Source organism: Aspergillus ruber (assembly GCF_000600275.1).
Source record: "Aspergillus ruber CBS 135680 unplaced genomic scaffold scaffold00008, whole genome shotgun sequence".
NCBI lineage: Eukaryota > Fungi > Ascomycota > Eurotiomycetes > Eurotiales > Aspergillaceae > Aspergillus > Aspergillus ruber.
This window is the reverse complement of record NW_024467304.1, coordinates 670,723-688,216: the sequence shown is the minus strand read 5'-3', so window position 1 is coordinate 688,216 and position 17,494 is coordinate 670,723. Positions and strand designations below refer to the sequence as shown.

Here is a 17,494-nt window from a genome sequence, read left to right as displayed (position 1 = left end):
GGCTCTGTTTCGCAATGGCTCGCTTCGGTTTCCTCTCGTTGGCTCTGCTCTCTCTCCAGGCCTTGATCGGCACCAGCTTCGCGGCAGTATGCTCACCCCCGGTTTTGTCTCATTTTGAATGCCAATTGTCTCGCTAACATGATTTTCACTCAATTAGGAGGCTTCCGATAATTCAGGTGAAGAAGTGGAAGTGCCAAAGGTTGCTGTCTCGGCGCAGGCGTCCTTCCCTGATGCTGAGATCTTTGGCGTGAAGCTCATCAATGGCCACCCGACTCGGGCACTTATCTCCGTCACCAACGAGGAATCCTCTCCTGTGACGCTGAACTTCATCGGTGGTACTTTGTCGACTCCGGACGAGGAGCAGAGCGCCATCGTCCGCAACTTGACTACCACGCGATACGGCATCGAGATTCCTGCTGGTCAGAAGGAGGAATTGAGCTACAGCTTCGTGAATGAGATGCACCCGCAGGACTTGAGACTGAGCTTGTCCTCTATTGTGTCTGACGCTGAGGGACGTTTCTTCACCGTCTCCGCCTACAATGGAACTGTCAGCGTTGTTGAGCCGGAAACCAGCATCTTCGACCCTCACATGTGAGTATTATGTTATTGAGGGCTGTTGTAAAACGCAAGGCTAACTTTATGAACAGCCTCTTCCTTTACTTCGTCCTCCTGACCGGTTTCGCTGGTGTCGTCTATTTCTTCTATACCGTATGGATCGCGCCGTACTTCCCCCAGAAGCGCAAGCCTGGAAAGACCGACTTCTCCAAGAAGTCATCTGGTACATCCAAGAAGGATGAGGCCGCCCCTGTTGAGACCGCCGCTAGTCCCGTTTCCTCTGCCACCACTTACAACGCCGATTGGATCCCGGCTCACCACATCAACCGCCCTGAGGCCCGGAAGGTGAAGGGTACCGCGCGCTCTATTAAGACTCGTGTCTAAGTGCGTTGAAGGAGGAACATGGTGTCGCAAAAGGGCATGTTGAAGGAGGGTCCTGGTCATGGCTACTGCTCGGTTCTGAAAAGGGCCTTGGTACACGGTCTTGACCGGAGGACTCGGGGTTGGCTAGCTGGTCTTGGGCAATAGATCGCTGAGAATGTGATCGATTGGACAAGGCCACTGGCATATTATATTCGAAACGTGTATATTTACGATTACTTGAGGGCTCCCGTTGTGGCACCCAGGAATAGATTGTCTCGGGTTACTAACCAGCTAAGAACAATCAAGAATAATGCTTCCCATATATTAATTTTTGAGTGAGGTAAAAGTCTGCCATTGGCCAGTTCATTGTCGTTTCCATTCGTTGAATTCCTCCTCCAAGTGCCCCTTGAATTCAGCAAATTTGTTGCCAAAGTTTCTTTCACAGCGCCAGCAAATATAGTCCCATTGCAGGTAACCCTGTCTCTTGAAATATTTCCTTGGATCGTCTTGTGGCAGAGGAAAATCATCTACGTCAACGAAAAACGGCGTAGAGAAGCTGTTGTAATGCTTTTTACTCTTCATCCGCTCGCTGTACCGATCCACAGACATAACATGAATATGTAAATGGTTCATCGACGGACCCGAATGTATCCCGCACATAACCTCCTTCTCCCAGTCCCTCCCCGACGGCAGTTCGTCCGGTGGAAATTTCACATCAAGCGCATCGTACCTCCTCTTCTCCTGTGCAGACTCCTTCCCGTACATTCTCCTCAATTCAGCCGCCGCTAGAGCACGGATTTTCTTCACCTCCACCCTGACATTTTCCAGGAACTCGGGATCGTCAAAGGCATCAAATGGGTGGAGACGAGTTTTGGAGAGATCGCGCGGGAGAAGGAGGAGATGGAGCGTAGATTTTGGGTATCGATCGCGGATCGCCACGAAGTTCTGATTCTGGTATACGATGACATTGGAGGAGAAGGATTCGGGGTTTTCGATGTATGCTCCTAGGGCATCTCTTGGGCCTCCGGGGGCTCGTTTCTCGCTCTGTAGGTAATCGTACCATGTGTGCGGGTCTTTGTGTTTCTGTTGTTTATTCTTGGGGGAGAGGAGTTCTGTGACTTTAAGACTGAGTGTCAGTAAATAAGCACATGTAAAATAATTTATAATCAATCTCACTAGCAGTTCGTACAAGCATCTCTTTTCTCTGCTTTCTGGGGTCGCGACATGGTGACGTTTGCAGTCCGCGCGCACTTTCTCGCACTTCAGAGCCAGGTGCTTTAAACGTTAGGAATAGTAGTATGTTTATCAAATAATATCATGTACCGATAATTGATTTGAAGGAGTATCAATTTTTTAAAACTGTTGCTTAGAACTAGGCTTTTGTAGTCTTGCTCATGCGGAGAGCACTATGACTCCCCGCAGTTGGTCGCCCAAAAAGGCATAGCGTGGACGACCATTTTCATCGGCGACAGTCGTCATTTTTTTGCCTTGGCTGGCACTTGTATAGCTCACTCCACGGGCGTCAATTTTGGATATACTTATATAACTTTATATCTCAATTTCTTTGTATATATTACATAATGCCCCCCAAGAAAAAGGGAGACGCCCGTGGAGGGCCCAAGCCTGGCACGAAGCAAGCAAAAGCCACGGCCGAGCGAACGGCGGAAAGCGCAAAAGCGCAGCAACCTCCAGCACAAGAGCAGAAGAAACCCTCAGTAAAGGAGGTCATTGGAGGCGCATCATGGACCGGAAAATTGCCTGTCAATATGCTGTCGGAGCATTGCCAGAAGCAGAAGTGGGAGAAACCGGAATATACCATGGTATTACTGCAATTGATAGCCCTGGCTGCATTTATTAGTAGCAATTACTGATTAGGCCATTATTTTGTTGCAGAATAAAAACCGGGAAGGATTATTTTCATCGACCGTTATTCTGAAGAAAGTCGATCTCAAAACTAGAGAGACAATTACCCTTCCCCCAATGGAGCTCCCTCGATCTCATAAGTCTCTCTCGGCCCAACCGACGGCGCTCGAAGCTCGCCATTTCGCTGCTACATATGCCCTATACCGTGTTTGCAATATGCGGAATCTTCACATGATGATGCCCCCTAACTATAGAAAGTTATGGAAAGAGGACTTCTCGGATCTCAGAACTGCAGATATAAAAGAAGGGAAATCTTGGATGTACGAAGCAGACCCCTTTTTGGCTAAGCAGGAGAGAGAGAGCGCAGCAGCAGATATGGAAAAAAAGCGAAAGGATCGTGCGGCTGCGCAGTCGAAAGAGAAAGAAAGCACAGTGCAATTGGGACTCGGGCCCTCTGGTGGACAATCCCAGGGCAAGAGATTCTGGTCAAATGCGCCGAAGGTCGAGATGGGAAGTAAAGTGCGACGGGAGATCGAGACGCTACTGCGACAGCATGCTATCTGGAATCCTTATAACGTGCAGATACCCGAGAAAGAGCGAAGAACCATTGTTGAGGAATTTGCGCAGTTGGGCTTCCGACGTAGCCACGTTGAAGAGGCAGCAGCGACATGCAAAGACCGTGAAGAAGTGCTCGAATGGCTTCTAATCTATGTCCCAGAAGATGATCTTCCTCAATGGTGCCTGCCAGAGGGTTATTCCGCTGGTGTAAGCCTGGCCAGTGATGACCTTGCACGGGAGGGTAAAATCAAACGACTCACATATGCTGGGTATCCAGCTGATCTTTGCTCATTTACGTTGGATAACAAGAAGGGAGACGAACTCACGGCAGCAGAATCCTTACAAAACACATTGGTGCACGGAACAAGTCGGCCTTCAGAGCCCGCATCCGAGGATGAGGATTCCTGGGCAGAGGAACAAGATACCTTGGAAGCCATCTTTGGGGAGCGCCATGTTAGGTCTTCGCCCAAGGTTTGTGAGATCAAAAGTGAAACTCCAGGCATGGAGGGGTCAGTATCTTTTCGATTTCAGAGACCTTCTGGACATTACCCCTCTGTGCCTCCGGTTATATCCATCATGGCAAAGGACATTCCTTCTTATATACGGCTCAGTGCGATTCGTCAAGCGGTAAAATATGCCGAGGAGATGTTTGTCGGTGAACCAATGATATTCAATATCATGGACTGGCTGGAAGCGCAATTACCAGAGATTATAGAGAACCCAGGGAAGCTACGGGACATCTCGACAGTCACAGCATCCCCATCCACTCCTGAGAGAGCCTCAGAGCTTCCAACTCGACAATCGAGAAAGTCACGCAAAGGGGTCGACTGGCAACCGGGCACGCCGAAAAGCGTTTCGATACGAGAAGCGTGGGAATCCAAGAGATCAACCAAAGCCCAACGTGAGATGCTTCAGAAACGAGAATCACTCCCTGCCTGGAATACACAGGATGCCATCATACACGCTGTGAATACTCACCAGGTGACCATCGTCTCTGGTGAGACAGGTAGCGGTAAGAGTACTCAATCTGTCCAGTTCTTGCTGGACGATATGATCACGCATGACCTGGGTGCTGCCGCTAGCATCATATGTACACAACCTCGAAGGATCTCGGCTCTTGGTCTTGCGGATCGAGTAAGCGATGAACGATGCGGCACTGTGGGTGACGAAGTTGGATACGTGATTCGAGGAGAATCCAAGATGAAATCCGGTGTGACCAAAATCACATTTGTCACCACCGGTGTTTTGCTTCGCCGCATGCAAACTGGCGGTGGACCAGACGGCAACGTCGCAAGCTCTCTCGCGGACATCACACATGTCGTGGTCGATGAAGTTCACGAACGGAGTCTTGATACAGATTTCCTTTTGGCACTTCTTAGGGATGTTCTTCGCTACCGCAAGGATATCAAGGTCATTTTGATGAGTGCAACTCTTGATGCGGATATCTTCATCGACTACTTTGGCGGACGCCAAAATGTTGGATTAGTGAACATTCCCGGGCGAACATTCCCGGTCGAAGACTACTACATGGATGATATTGTCCGTGATACTGGATTCTCGTCGGAGCTGACTGAGCGCGACTTCGATGATGATTCAGCCGTTGGTATGTCAAATGACGACTCGTTAGGCAAGGTTCTTCGTAAGGTTGGCATGGGAATCAACTACGAATTGATTTCCACCACTGTTCAATACATTGATAGACAGCTTGGAGATAACCCTGGAGGAATCCTGATTTTCCTTCCGGGTACACTTGAAATCGACAGGTGTTTAGCTGCTGTGAGCAGACTTCCCGGCGTACATCCGCTACCATTGCATGCATCTCTTCTTCCAGCAGAGCAGCGGCGTGTCTTCCTGGCTCCGCCCAAGGGAAAACGCAAGGTCATTGCAGCCACCAACGTGGCAGAAACATCTATCACTATCGAAGACATTGTAGCGGTTATCGACACTGGCCGCGTGAAGGAGACCAGTTTTGACCCCAAGGACAACATGGTTAGGCTTCAGGAGGTGTGGGCATCGCAAGCTGCTTGCAAGCAACGACGAGGACGTGCTGGTCGTGTTAGGGCTGGCACCTGCTACAAGCTTTACACGCGCAAGGCCGAGGCCAACATGGCGCAGCGGCCGGACCCTGAAATTCGCAGAGTACCGTTGGAACAGCTGTGTTTGTCAGTCAAAGCAATGAAAGGTATTGATGATGTTGCCAACTTCCTGTTTAACACGATTACACCACCAGAGAGCATTGCTGTTGAGGGAGCGCTAAGCTTCTTGCATCGCGTCGGTGCTTTGGACCATGATCGTTTGACGGCTCTCGGACGTTACCTGTCATTGATCCCTGCCGATCTGCGATGCGCGAAGCTCATGGTGTATGGCTCTATTTTCGGTTGTATAGACGCCTGCGTCACTATTGCCTCTATCCTGACCGTGAAAAGCCCCTTCGTCTCTCCGAGGGAGAAACGCGAAGAAGCGAATGCCGCCAGAGCGAGCTTCTCTCGAGGAGATGGTGACCTTCTGACGGACTTCACAGCCTACCAACAATGGTCTGAGCGTGTAAAGACCAATGGTTACTGGCAGACTCAATCCTGGTGCTCGGTCAACTTCCTCTCCCATCAGACCCTGCGCGACATCTCGTCCAACAGAGCCCAATTTTTCACCTCACTAAAGGACTCCGGAATCCTCCCCGTCAGTTACTCTGAAAATAGTAACAACGATACTTCATCCCGCTTGAACCGCAACTCCAAGAATTCAACCCTTCTCCGCGCCCTCGTCGCAGGCTCCTTCCACCCTCAAGTCGCACAGATCTCATTCCCAGACAAAAAATTTGCCAGCTCCGTTACGGGTACCGTCGAACTCGACCCAGACGCCCGAACGATCAAATACTTCAACCAGGAGAATGGCCGCGTCTTCATCCACCCTAGCTCTATCCTCTTCTCCGCACAAGGTTACACCGGTGCAGCCGCCTATATCAGTTACTTCACGAAGATGGCCACAAGCAAGGTTTTCATGCGTGACTTGACTCGTAAGTAAACCCTATGGCATCGGAATGAGCCGCCCCCTAACTTTATTCTCTAGCATTCAACGTCTACGCCCTCCTTCTTTTCTGCGGCTCCATAACCCTCGACACCGCAGGCCGCGGCCTAATCGTCGACGGCTGGCTTCGCCTGCGTGGCTGGGCTCGTATCGGTGTTCTTGTTTCCCGTCTGCGTATGGTGCTGGATGATATGTTGGCTGCGAGAATCGACAATCCCAACAGTGGCAGTACCAGTACTACCACTACTTCGTCAGATCGTCCGGATGAGAAGGTCATTGAGATAGTGAAGCGGTTGGCTGAGTTTAACGGATTGGATCAGTGATTGTTGGATGCATTTTGGTGTGGCGGACTGGCAAATTTGCCAGGGGGATTGAAAGCCCCCATGATATATAAACATGATTATTTTGGAAGCCATAAAGACCAAAAGATAAAAGCTTTCATCATGTACTTCATTGCTGTCTCAGGGTAGTTTATGTAAATCTTAAGTTTAGCGTACCCTATCAGTCACGAGACTCTAGATACGGCAATCTTCCAGTAAACACAAACATTGCATACACTTCGACTTCTCTGCAAGTCGCACAACTCCTTTCACTGACTCACAAGCTCTCATCGGACCAACAACGAGGCGTACCACCGACCTAATAAGAGAGAAAAGCGGGATAATAACGTACACAGTAACAAAAAACCATGGCCCAGTCACAATCATCTATTGGGCGTCAAAAGAAGAATGAGAAACTTAAGCAATACCCTCCCCCAACCCAGACCTGCGGCAATGATATTCTCTCTACGCTTTTCCTAGATACACCATTGACGACTATTTAGATAAACGACCCCAGAGATATGCCAGAAAGCTAGCTGGGCTACAAAACATAGATTTGGATGAGAGGCACTGGTTTTCAGAGGCGTCCAACGTTTTCTGTGCCCATTCAGAGTCAAGAAAATGTGAGTTCGTAAAGCCAAGACAAGTAGTCATTGGCAAATGACTGAATCGATAATGCAGTTTGGTCGGTCAAGTACATGGTAGATGAGGACCAGTCCTGAAAATGAACTGGACAATTGGATCATTTACATGCAACGCCACTTCTTCCCCCTTCTATCCGGGATAACTCGAGCGGGTCATTCGAGGGAAGCGTGCGGGAAAACCAACAAATATAGTACACTGGGCAGTCAAGGAAGAAATGATCACCCAGACGGGAGCGCATATGCTGCAGGAGATCTGTGGTCAAAATTATTGAATGTAAGGGGCAACCACATAGCGCAACTGGTCAACTCCGGCCATAACTGTATTACTTTTGTGGAAGCTTTGGCCAAAGCGATCAAAGAGGACAAGGAGAAGCAGGACTAATAATGTACATTTATTAGCATATTTTGCATATTTAGATCGACATCCTCATAAAAAAAAAAAGAAAAAGGATTTTGGAGGGATTAGAGGGCTGGCTTCTGTTTCACAACATGGGGATTTATGAGGAGCCCTAATTCGTCCGGGGCTACACGTGACTATAAAACCATATTTTCACTACAGCCATAAAAGAACGAGAATATAATAAATAACCATTATCTTTATTGATTTTCATAGCATGCATAAGTCTTTCAAGTAACAACTCATAAGCAACCATAGCGGAAATCATCAGTCCAAAACGGGGGAAATCGACACAGGGGAGGATAACTGATGTAAAGAAAGGGAACACGTGCAATATGTATGGAGACAGGTCGAAAGTAATAAGAGCAAATAGACGAAACGGAGGATGGGGGAAAATTGAGGAATGCGAGTAACATAACATAGTTAATTGATTCATACAAAAATGTTCTTCGACCATAACTCGAAAAGCCGGATCGACAAGCGTGTAACAGTACTTCGTAACAAAAAATTCACCCATGACAACAATACAGGATCTGATTCATTGTCCCACCATGATCTTCCTTGTGTCTTCATGGTTCAGATTCGAATCGGGCAATAACAAACATAGGCGAAATATGCAGCCGCCACTTGATGGTAAAGTGAAGTTAGAAACGGCATATTGCGATGATAAAGTAATATTCAAACTAGCCAAAGTCGCGTGTTCTTTTTGTCTTTTTTATTAAGTCGAGCCAGCCGATTAAAGATCAATATATCTCATTTGCTCACTTGCGAGGCGCCAGAGAATGTCGTCAAAAAGCCGACTGGCATAGGCAGGAAGCGCTGAGTTAGAAACGGAAATCATCGGTAGGCTGAGTGCAGTAGAAAAATGAAAGGGGTATCAAAATTTAAACAAAGAAAAAGAGGTATTAAGAAATAGAAAGGAAATAAACCAGCCATAGGCCTGTTACACTCCTAATAGTGTGTGGCACCAAAAAGCCCGTTGCGTTTGTAGACGGAACTGTCTCTCGATATCTGAGGAAGGCGAAAGTATTGCATTTCCGCCTGGACGAAGAGGGACGCTCGCTTGTATCGTTTGTCCGCATATTTCTCGAAGATGAAGGCATGGTGTCCGCTGGGGTTCTCACAGCACTCTAACAACACGGAGACGAGAGGCAAGAGTTGGGAATAGGTATAACCCGAGTAATGGATATGAGCCGCAGACCAGTCTCCTTTGCCAAGCATCAAGCGCGCCAGACAATGAGCGCCCGCAGCGAGGAAACTTGGAGGGCTACTGACAAATCGCTCATCCATGATGGTGAGTTCCAAGAAATACTTGGCCATGGTGCGAGTTTCCAAGTCATAGTCGTCGGCCTTGCTAATTCTCCGTAGGAAACTCATAGGGCCAGGCCATCCCAACTCAAAACGCAGCACGTACAGCATCAGCCGCTCAGCCTCGAGAATCTTCTCCGCGGTATAACGTTGCTCGACCATGAAGACAACTTCCCAGACGGATGGGCAGTTGATTTCTTCGTACTTGGCTGCAATAAACAGTGCGGTTGCACCCACGAGCTGAATTCTGTCCAACGAGATGATCTTGCTGGATAGGAAACGATCGACATAATTGACACACAAGTAGAGGGTTTCCGGAAGGAGCCCAAAGCGATGGTGGACCTGCACTAACCAATCCATGAGAATAGACCGCATCGACCATTGAATTTCAACCTGGTAGTCCATGTAATGGGCGTTTGGAAGCATTTTTAGCTGTCAAGAGAATTGATTAGCAAGGGCGCATAGACATGTGACTCCTTTGAAGATAGTGCTTACCTCCTGTTCCTTCATGAAGTCGAAGATTTCGTCGCTATACTCAGCAACCATGCTAGTATCCCAGAACTCGTCTTCAACATCCTCCTCCGGACGGGTGGCCTCGACAATCTCCTTTGCCAGGGCCAATTCCCGCCTTACTTGTTGATTGTACTTGGGGAAAAGTACAGCAGTTATTCCGCCGGTAGTGTTGTCTCCCCGAGAGCGATAGGAGCGTGCAGTAACATATCCATCATCCTCCTCATTCTCGTCCTCTTCGTCGTTCCAGTAGTCCTCCGGTTCCTGTTCATGCTCCGGTGGAGGAACTGAATGGGGATGACTGTGCACGACCGCATGAGTCACATGAAGCTTGGGCTCTTCGGGCTCTTGTGCTTTACAATCAATTTCGTCAGCAGTAGAAGATGCTTCCGCTTCGACGCCGATTGCGTCTGACTTCATAACGGCACAGTCGTCGGCGTCATAGTGGTTGTGCAGATTTTCAATTGGCTCTTGAGCCGCGTTGTCTTCTTCCTCCTTGTCGTCAAGTGACAGTTCGGTTGACGGACGCAAAATGCCCTCCGTGCTAATGTCCGACGCGTCAGGTTTGGTTTCCTTGGATGCAGTAACTTCGTCTTTGATTTCGTTCATAGACTGAGCGGAGTCCTTGAAAATGGCAGTTCCCCGTTTGTTCACCGTCTTGCGCGTGTTGGCAGTCTGTTGCGATAGGGTTGTCTGTTTGCCAGTTGGTTCAAGAGGCTTCTGTTGAGCCTTAGGCTGGTTGAGAATGCCCTTCAAGTTCGATACGGACGTAGGACGCTGGGGCGGCTGGGCCAGCACATTAGACTTTCTTTCGGGTATCTTCACTGTAGGCTTTGCTACGCCTTTGGTGATCTGTTTCTTGCCCGCCAAAGCGGCGCCATCGCGACTTCCGTGGACCGGGTTAGCGGTATTGCTGACGTCCCCAAACGCAGCGCGACGCGGGCCATTATTCTTGGGAACTCCATTCTGAAAGGCGCCGGCGAGAGCAGTGGTAGACTTGTTTCGCTGGTGAAGTGTTTTCTCGGCCGTGAAGGCCATCGGGGCGTTCTCGTCGCCGCGGACGCGAATACGCTGTGGCTGTAGTTTCAGAACGAGCATGTCAGTTTCACGTGTTCCATCGTGGCAAATGGAAAGCGTGACGAGATCAAGGCAATAAGTTGAGTTACTTGAGAGAATGCGCGTCGATTGTGGTTGAGCCATGGTAGGCAGCACTCAACCATACACCATGTAATCAAGCGTCAGATGTCCAAAAAAAGGAAAAACCACGTACCTTTGCGTCCATGGTGAAGATATTTCCAGCAGAATATGTCTGAAAATGGTAGGCACCTGCCTGGCTGCAGAAGGTGACTTGCTTTCTCTCTTGTTAAACCAAATAAACAATGGCCGCGCCAGGAAGAATCAGACGAGAAATCAATTCAATTGAAGCCCAGCACCATTAAACACCAAACCCGAAGGGAGAGCAGGATGGAAGGAAGTAACGAGGCGATGAAGACGAGACCTGCTCAAGGGGTGTTTATTATGGTTGCCATCGGGGCCTTCATCTCTGAATGAATGCAGCTGCTTCCCTTACTTTTTGCCTTCTTACCGCTTTCGTTACCGTAAACAACGGCCGCGCTAATCTGCTTTGGGTGTTGCCGTGGCATGCTTATGTCACCCGTCCTGATAAAGAAGTGTTTGCAGTGTTTGTGAGATGTTCGAACTAATGACGTCAGGCGGCGCGTCTCCCGCTGGCACTTCCAAACACCATCAAAGTGATTATCACCACCACAACGACATAAAAGCATCACAAAAAATGGCTTCTAATGTGCTCTAAGCATGCGATTTGAGATCTGTTATTCTTCCCTCCATTATTGTCGCAAAAAATTGGTGAAAATCGAGTTGGACGAAACCCTGTTTGGACACGCGGGATCACACGCGATCAGCGCCAATTAAACACGAAAGCACGTGACCCACGACGGCCGCATTTCGCCGTCAAGACCGGGCCAAACGCCATATCGCAGAGTCGATATTGGATGGTAAATGATGAGATCTCTCCGGAAAAGGTTTGAGACTAAAAGTCCGCTGGCAAATGAATTGCTGGCCAGGAGTGGTCTGCGACGAGACTATTGACTCCGTTCCTTTTTTTTTTCTTCAACTCGCCGGTTGTATGGTCTCCGTTTGCACCCGTCGTCGCAAGATAGCCACTCGCTTTTTGCTCTTTCTGAGTGGGACGCCGGATGCTAGCGGTTGTTCATAATGAATCGCATTGACTTGTCCTTCGGCCCCGAAATTTGGGAAGAAGAAAAGAGAAAAGAGGGAACCCCTTCGTTTGGGCTCACTTCGTTCTTTTCTTTAAATATCTTGAATTCTGAAGGAAAAAAGGAAGAAATTTACATTACAGCTGCCCTGGGCAGGAAAGGTGTCGCATTTCATTCCATCCAATTCGAAGATGCGCAAAGTTTCGGTGAGTGTGTTGTCTGTCTCCAGTCCGGCGACCAGTCATGGTGATTTCTCGGAAGACGAGGCGACGCTGGTGAACCATGATGAGGGAAAGTTCAATTCTGCAACACACCAAATTTCCCGGCTATATAAGCAAGAATCATACTATTCGTACTCATTACTGTTGCTTGTTCTCAGATGAGATGAATCAATGGCCTTTTTGCGACGAGCAATCCTACCTGACCCTGTCTGACTGGTTGCAATGCGCGCAAGATACCTCCCCCACTGCAAAACAAAGCAGGGCGGACTGTCATTGATCGGATTGATTGCCAGCTGTTCAACGGAGGGGCGTTTGATTCTTGCTTCCGCTTTTACCTTTCTCCTCCGCAGGCACCTTGTCGCGCTATCTTGCTCCCTTGCGACCGGTCTCGAGTCGCCACTCACACAATGAATTATCTGTCGCAATCGCCAATTTTCCGTATTTTGTGCTCTACCGGGACATACCTGAAGACTTTCCATAGCCATAACGAGGACCCGGGAGATATTCGCCGGGGCTCGGTATTCTGTGTGGGATTTCCCATCCCCGCCCCAAACAGGTAGATCGTACAAGTACCGGAGGATGTCACTTGTGCCCAAAAGACATTGCGCATCCTTGCGCATGTACGGAGGGACGCTACGAGTCAGTTAATTAGCTAGTTACTAGTCGTTAGATTCCGGGTGTCTGCCTGTCTGCCTGCCTGTTGTCCATCGTGGCCGAGGAGGGGTAACAGAAAGCGACCAAAAGTCTGGACGCAGATCATCGAAACGAAAGCCGCATCGGGCGCTGTCGCAAACTTGTGCAGTGGCCATTGAGCCGATGGAAAGTCATCAGGATGATTTTCCGGATAGAAATGCACTGTCCATTTGATAATTACAGAAATAGAGAGCATAGCTTTCCCCGTAGTCTCTTCCATCGCATCCCCGGAAATCAAATGGGCGAGATTCGGAGTCCCGCAAACAATCGGTCTGGGACGACATATCTCTTTTTCGTTGTTATCTAGCTACAGGATCTGTTCTCAAATTAACGAAGTGATTCGCATGACTGCTCCTATTTTAACCCGCACTGGGGTTCAGTAATTGGCCTTGGTTTCTCGCATGGGACGTTGGGCGCCATTCGACGTGGCCGCGCTGGAACCAAACCCGTCCGTCGCAGCCACTCATGCATCTGTGAATTTGTGGGTTCTGCTGCTATCTGCTGGAGAGGAGAAACAAGGGAATAAGAGGGGATTCGAATGAAATGCAGAATTCGCAAAATGAAGAGTCCAAGGGTGGTCTGTTCCATTTGCGCCAACTCAAGCATCGCCATCCGCAATCATGAAATGGGGATATTTCTCCCCTCTCCAAGGCGCTCAATGTGTGTAGAATTCAGATAGAAACTAAATACGCATAATGTAAAATGTTTTCCTCATCTAATAAGCCTAAAATCAATGGGCAGTAGGCCGTATACCAGGATGCGCATCCGATTTGCGACCAGATGGATTCCGGCGCAAATGCGACAAAGACAGCCCGATGCAGTAATTCAAGTTCTGGTCGAGAAAGAGACTGGTGGATTCACAGGCTTTGGTTTGTTCATTTGGATAATATTACAACCAGCGACTCGTTGGTACTCACTTTTAAAGTAGGTGCGACCATTTATCGGCCATTTCTGCTGTCTTGTTCCCTCGCTCTCTTCCTCTTCCTCTCTCACCATCACCAAACATCAACGCAATCGATTTCTCCAATATCTCTACAATCTACAAAAGCAATTATCTGGTAAGTAGAACTATTTCTCTCTTTTTATAGTCAATGCAATTTAGATGGTTGTTCTTCTTTTGTCCCCCTGAACTTGTCACTTCGGCTCTGACCACCTGCTGTGATGCCACCGCTGACATATAATATAAACCCATTTCCCAGCGCTTCGTCTTTCTTCCCTCTTCCTCCCACCCCTCAACAACCAACCTCGACACAATCGCCCATCAACAGTTCATTGCTATTCTCCTTCGAGTCTTTCTTGGATGAGTGCGACTGGGAATTTCTAGACTGGGTTTGTTATTAGGTGCGTATTCGCTCATTGCTGTTCCGTCATCTCCCACTCCCACTACCACCCACCAACACACACTGGCACAACGCACACCACTTGTCTGCGTCGGATTTGACCAGTCATCATCCCATATCATCCCTATGATTCTTTTCATCCATATGGCTGATGGATTGAATGCTTTTGGAACCGATTGTGCTAACTTGTGGTCGTCGCTCTTCGCCCCAGGTCCTCTCTCAAGCCAATTTTTCCCTTTCTGGTCGCTTCTCCCGGCTGTAGCGACTTCTCCTCGTCCCAGACTCCGTCCCCCTTTCTACCATCAAATATCTTCACGAGAATAATCGCGGGTGGTCTATCTATCCATCAGAGTCCTTTTTTATTTCTTTTCGTGGTAGGTAGGATTGGATTTACCCTCTTCCCTGCCCTCCCGCTCAGCCGTCGGGTTCCTTACCCACGCACACACATACCACACTTATACCCATCCATTCATCCATATATATACTGCAAAACAGACTTGATTAACTAATTTTATCTTTACATAGCAGTTAAATTGCCGTCGTTAATACCTCAACCGAACCGTCCTCCCTCAACGATGATGCAAACTACTCAGTACGGACGGCCTCAGGAATCTACTTCCTATGCCGCCGCTTCGCCAGAGCAGATCCACACCACCCCTGTGCCTAAAAACGTCGCCTTTGAGCTGCTTCTTGATGAAGAGTCCAAGGTTCGAGCGCGGATACCCATGCGAGTGCAGATCTATCCACACGACACTACCGACTCCATCGTGACAACCGTTAAGAACTTCTATGGGATCTACGACAAACAGGCGAGCGGTGTTAGCTTTGAGGATGAGAATGGCATCACTCTCATCGCAAGATATGAAAATTTGAGAAATAATATGACGGTTTATGTTCGGGTTATCCCCGCCCAGGCATATGGTGAGGGCTATAGTGAGCGCTTCTATGGCTCCTATCCCGTCGAGGCCCGTAAACGCCCTAGTCTAGGGGAGCCTTTCCAGATGCCGGCCATGCCGCCTACCCATGTCTCGGATCATGCTCAACCACCATCTCGTCCTGCTTCGAGATTGGCCAGGAAGCGCAGCACGTCGCCTTCATCCCGGAGCCGTCGTAGCGCTTCCCAGAACAAGCACTCTAAGGCGGGGACAAAAGGCAGAAATCCCACCAACGGCGTCCAAGACGATTATGATGACGATAATACTGATAGCGATGATGGCTATGGATCTGCCAATGGTACCAAAAAGGAGATATTTGCCAGTTCCGATATCAGCATGGAGAACATCCTGCATGACGGTCGTCGGAAACGGCCAAAATTTGAAAGTTCGGTAAGTTTTATAGTAGATCCTTCTTGTCTTCTCTTTGATTATCTAACCATATGTAAATCATAGGAATTGCCCTTGTTCGCTCCCCCTCAGGTACCTCTAACTACCTCTACCTCCTCGATCTCACCGCAGCGTCAGTCTCTTGGTCAAGAGGGGGCTGGCTCGCCCTTCGCTCGTCCCACCCAGCGGCCCTATACATACCCACCCCTGCCATCGCCACAGAGCTATGGTCACAATGAACAAGCATACAGTTCCCGAAATGCGTATGCTACTCCTATGGTCCAGGAACATGGTCATCGCCTGCGCGACCGGACAACTACCCACTCGTCGGGACAATTTAGTAATGGCCGGACCAACGGACCCGGCATCCTACCCACCCCGGACCCTACGATTGCCAGCTGTATCTCTGATGAGGATGTCGCAATGCAGCTGATTCGTCTGGGCGATGCGTCCAACTTCTCCCACGGCCGCACGTCCACGTCGACTTTGGATGATGCCTTCAGCGGTGCAGCGGATGCTGCTTCCTCCACAGGAGCGACCAGCGATGGGGAAGACTTCAGCGAAGACGATGACGAACTCCCCGCACGGTCGAGGCAGCGGTTGGATTCGAGCCCGATGCTGCCTCCTGGCACTACCAAGCGCACCCACAAGCGTCTGGACGACATCCTTCCCAGCTTTGACAGTTCGGATGCCAGCTGGGATGAGGATGACTATCGGAACGACGATCCCGCTGACAGTGTGGTCAAGAGCGAGGTGGATGATGACGTCCCCAGGGCGAAGAAGGCCAAGACCCGTGCTATCAGCACGACCTCAAACAACAACAGCACTAAATCTCGGGGACCCAAGTCGGCAACTGCGCGCCCCAAGAGCGGCAAGGCTTCCTCCACTGGTAACCCTCGCAAAAAGTCGTCATCGTCTACCAATGGCATCCACAAGGCTAATATCGCCCCTATTACCACTACTGTTACCGCCTCTCCCGGGATGGTCAGTCCTGCCCCAACCCGCAAGACCTCAATGTCATCAGTCAACTTCCAGCATCAGCTCGCTGCCGATGAGGAAGACTTATCGACCAAGCCGCGGTGCCAGCGCTGTCGAAAGAGCAAGAAGGGTTGTGATCGTCAGCGTCCTTGCGGAAGATGCAAGGATGCTGGCATTGGTGCCGAAGGGTGCATCAGCGAGGACGAAGGGAATGGCCGCAAAGGCCGTTACGGTCGTCATATGGGCGTCCCGGTTAAAAAATCCATTGATTTCTCTGATGCGAGCGAGACACATGCTGCCATCGCTGCTGTTTCTGCCTCGATGGCGGACAAGAACAAGAAGCGGAAGCGGTAGAAAATTTGCTCCATAGGATTGACTGGATCTCATCACGACACACTCCCTGCATCTTGTTATCACTGACGTCCCTCCTTTGCATTGCCATCCGCCGTATCATCTTCCTCTCCTTGAACATCTGGCATGGACCCTCTCTTCCTCGAATCCTCCCCTTGATGGATCCTTGTCGTCCACATTCCACATCGCGGTTAATGGTCCTTGACTTGCGGTTTTTCACTCCTTTCCTCCATGCACCTGTCGCATCCAGCAGTCCTCCTATTGCGCATTTGAGTTTACTTATTCATCGTTTACTCTAGCGATTGAATTGAGCGGGTTGTTTATCTCTGATTTTCTCTTTTGGCGTTTGAGATGTTACTCCTATCTACTGTCTACCTCTGCTGTCTATCCTCCACACTTGATTCTCTTCCCATACATGCATACACTATTGATGAAAATGCACTTGGCCCCTGTCTGTGTTCCCCCCTTTTTACATTGCAGTTCAATTTCTTCGTGTTTTATATTTAACTGCCCGGTGGTGAATTCTTATACTATAGCTTGTGTGAGGTAGCAACAGCAAGTAGGAAATATATATTGACATATGATTGAACTTTGTGCTTTTCCAATTCTCTGAGAACCTGATCGACCAAAGATTCTTTGTATTTATAGCCGGTGCATTATATAGAAATGTAACTTTCATTCATCCCTTCACACAACTTTTATCCTGATATGCTGCACTCTTTGTTCTTGTATGTTGTGCCAAATTAGGTTTAGTGTAATTGCCCCGCAGTTGCAATTCCCGCCATACACGCGCGTTTGCGCTTCTTTTAT

General features: G+C 49.1%; 7 protein-coding genes across 7 annotated transcripts; 5 read left to right on the top strand and 2 right to left on the bottom strand.

Moving 5' to 3' along the window:
- Positions 1 to 14: 14 nt before the first annotated feature.
- On the top strand, positions 15 to 939 carry EURHEDRAFT_376519 (putative translocon-associated protein, alpha subunit; the record flags this gene model as incomplete). The annotated part of the gene is made up of 3 exons (XM_040778864.1): positions 15 to 86; positions 158 to 591; positions 648 to 939. The coding sequence occupies 3 exons, from the start codon at positions 15 to 17 to the stop codon at positions 937 to 939; spliced, it is 798 nt and encodes a 265-aa protein (XP_040640285.1).
- Positions 940 to 1,281: 342 nt separating this feature from the next.
- Positions 1,282 to 2,144, bottom strand: EURHEDRAFT_514425 (DNA 5'-adenosine monophosphate hydrolase; the record flags this gene model as incomplete). The annotated part of the gene is made up of 2 exons (XM_040786268.1): positions 1,282 to 2,036; positions 2,099 to 2,144. 2 exons carry the CDS (start codon positions 2,142 to 2,144, stop codon positions 1,282 to 1,284), a joined length of 801 nt encoding a protein of 266 aa, XP_040640284.1.
- A 354-nt stretch (positions 2,145 to 2,498) lies between these two features.
- EURHEDRAFT_376517 (RNA helicase) lies at positions 2,499 to 6,686 on the top strand (the record flags this gene model as incomplete). Its single annotated transcript, XM_040778863.1, has 3 exons — positions 2,499 to 2,738; positions 2,794 to 6,352; positions 6,406 to 6,686. The coding sequence occupies 3 exons, from the start codon at positions 2,499 to 2,501 to the stop codon at positions 6,684 to 6,686; spliced, it is 4,080 nt and encodes a 1,359-aa protein (XP_040640283.1).
- Positions 6,687 to 8,675: 1,989 nt separating this feature from the next.
- EURHEDRAFT_514423 (cyclin family protein) lies at positions 8,676 to 10,640 on the bottom strand (the record flags this gene model as incomplete). The annotated part of the gene is made up of 2 exons (XM_040786267.1): positions 8,676 to 9,464; positions 9,528 to 10,640. The coding sequence occupies 2 exons, from the start codon at positions 10,638 to 10,640 to the stop codon at positions 8,676 to 8,678; spliced, it is 1,902 nt and encodes a 633-aa protein (XP_040640282.1).
- Positions 10,641 to 12,040: 1,400 nt separating this feature from the next.
- Positions 12,041 to 12,470, top strand: EURHEDRAFT_411099 (uncharacterized protein). The gene has a single exon (XM_040781522.1). It carries the CDS (start codon positions 12,223 to 12,225, stop codon positions 12,409 to 12,411), a length of 189 nt encoding a protein of 62 aa, XP_040640281.1. The 5' UTR covers positions 12,041 to 12,222; the 3' UTR covers positions 12,412 to 12,470.
- A 767-nt stretch (positions 12,471 to 13,237) lies between these two features.
- On the top strand, positions 13,238 to 14,328 carry EURHEDRAFT_356492 (uncharacterized protein). The gene is made up of 3 exons (XM_040778464.1): positions 13,238 to 13,751; positions 13,893 to 14,034; positions 14,202 to 14,328. Exons 1-2 carry the CDS (start codon positions 13,474 to 13,476, stop codon positions 14,032 to 14,034), a joined length of 420 nt encoding a protein of 139 aa, XP_040640280.1. The 5' UTR covers positions 13,238 to 13,473; the 3' UTR covers positions 14,202 to 14,328.
- A 280-nt stretch (positions 14,329 to 14,608) lies between these two features.
- Positions 14,609 to 16,687, top strand: EURHEDRAFT_376515 (putative C6 finger domain protein; the record flags this gene model as incomplete). The annotated part of the gene is made up of 2 exons (XM_040778862.1): positions 14,609 to 15,358; positions 15,422 to 16,687. 2 exons carry the CDS (start codon positions 14,609 to 14,611, stop codon positions 16,685 to 16,687), a joined length of 2,016 nt encoding a protein of 671 aa, XP_040640279.1.
- Positions 16,688 to 17,494: the final 807 nt, after the last annotated feature.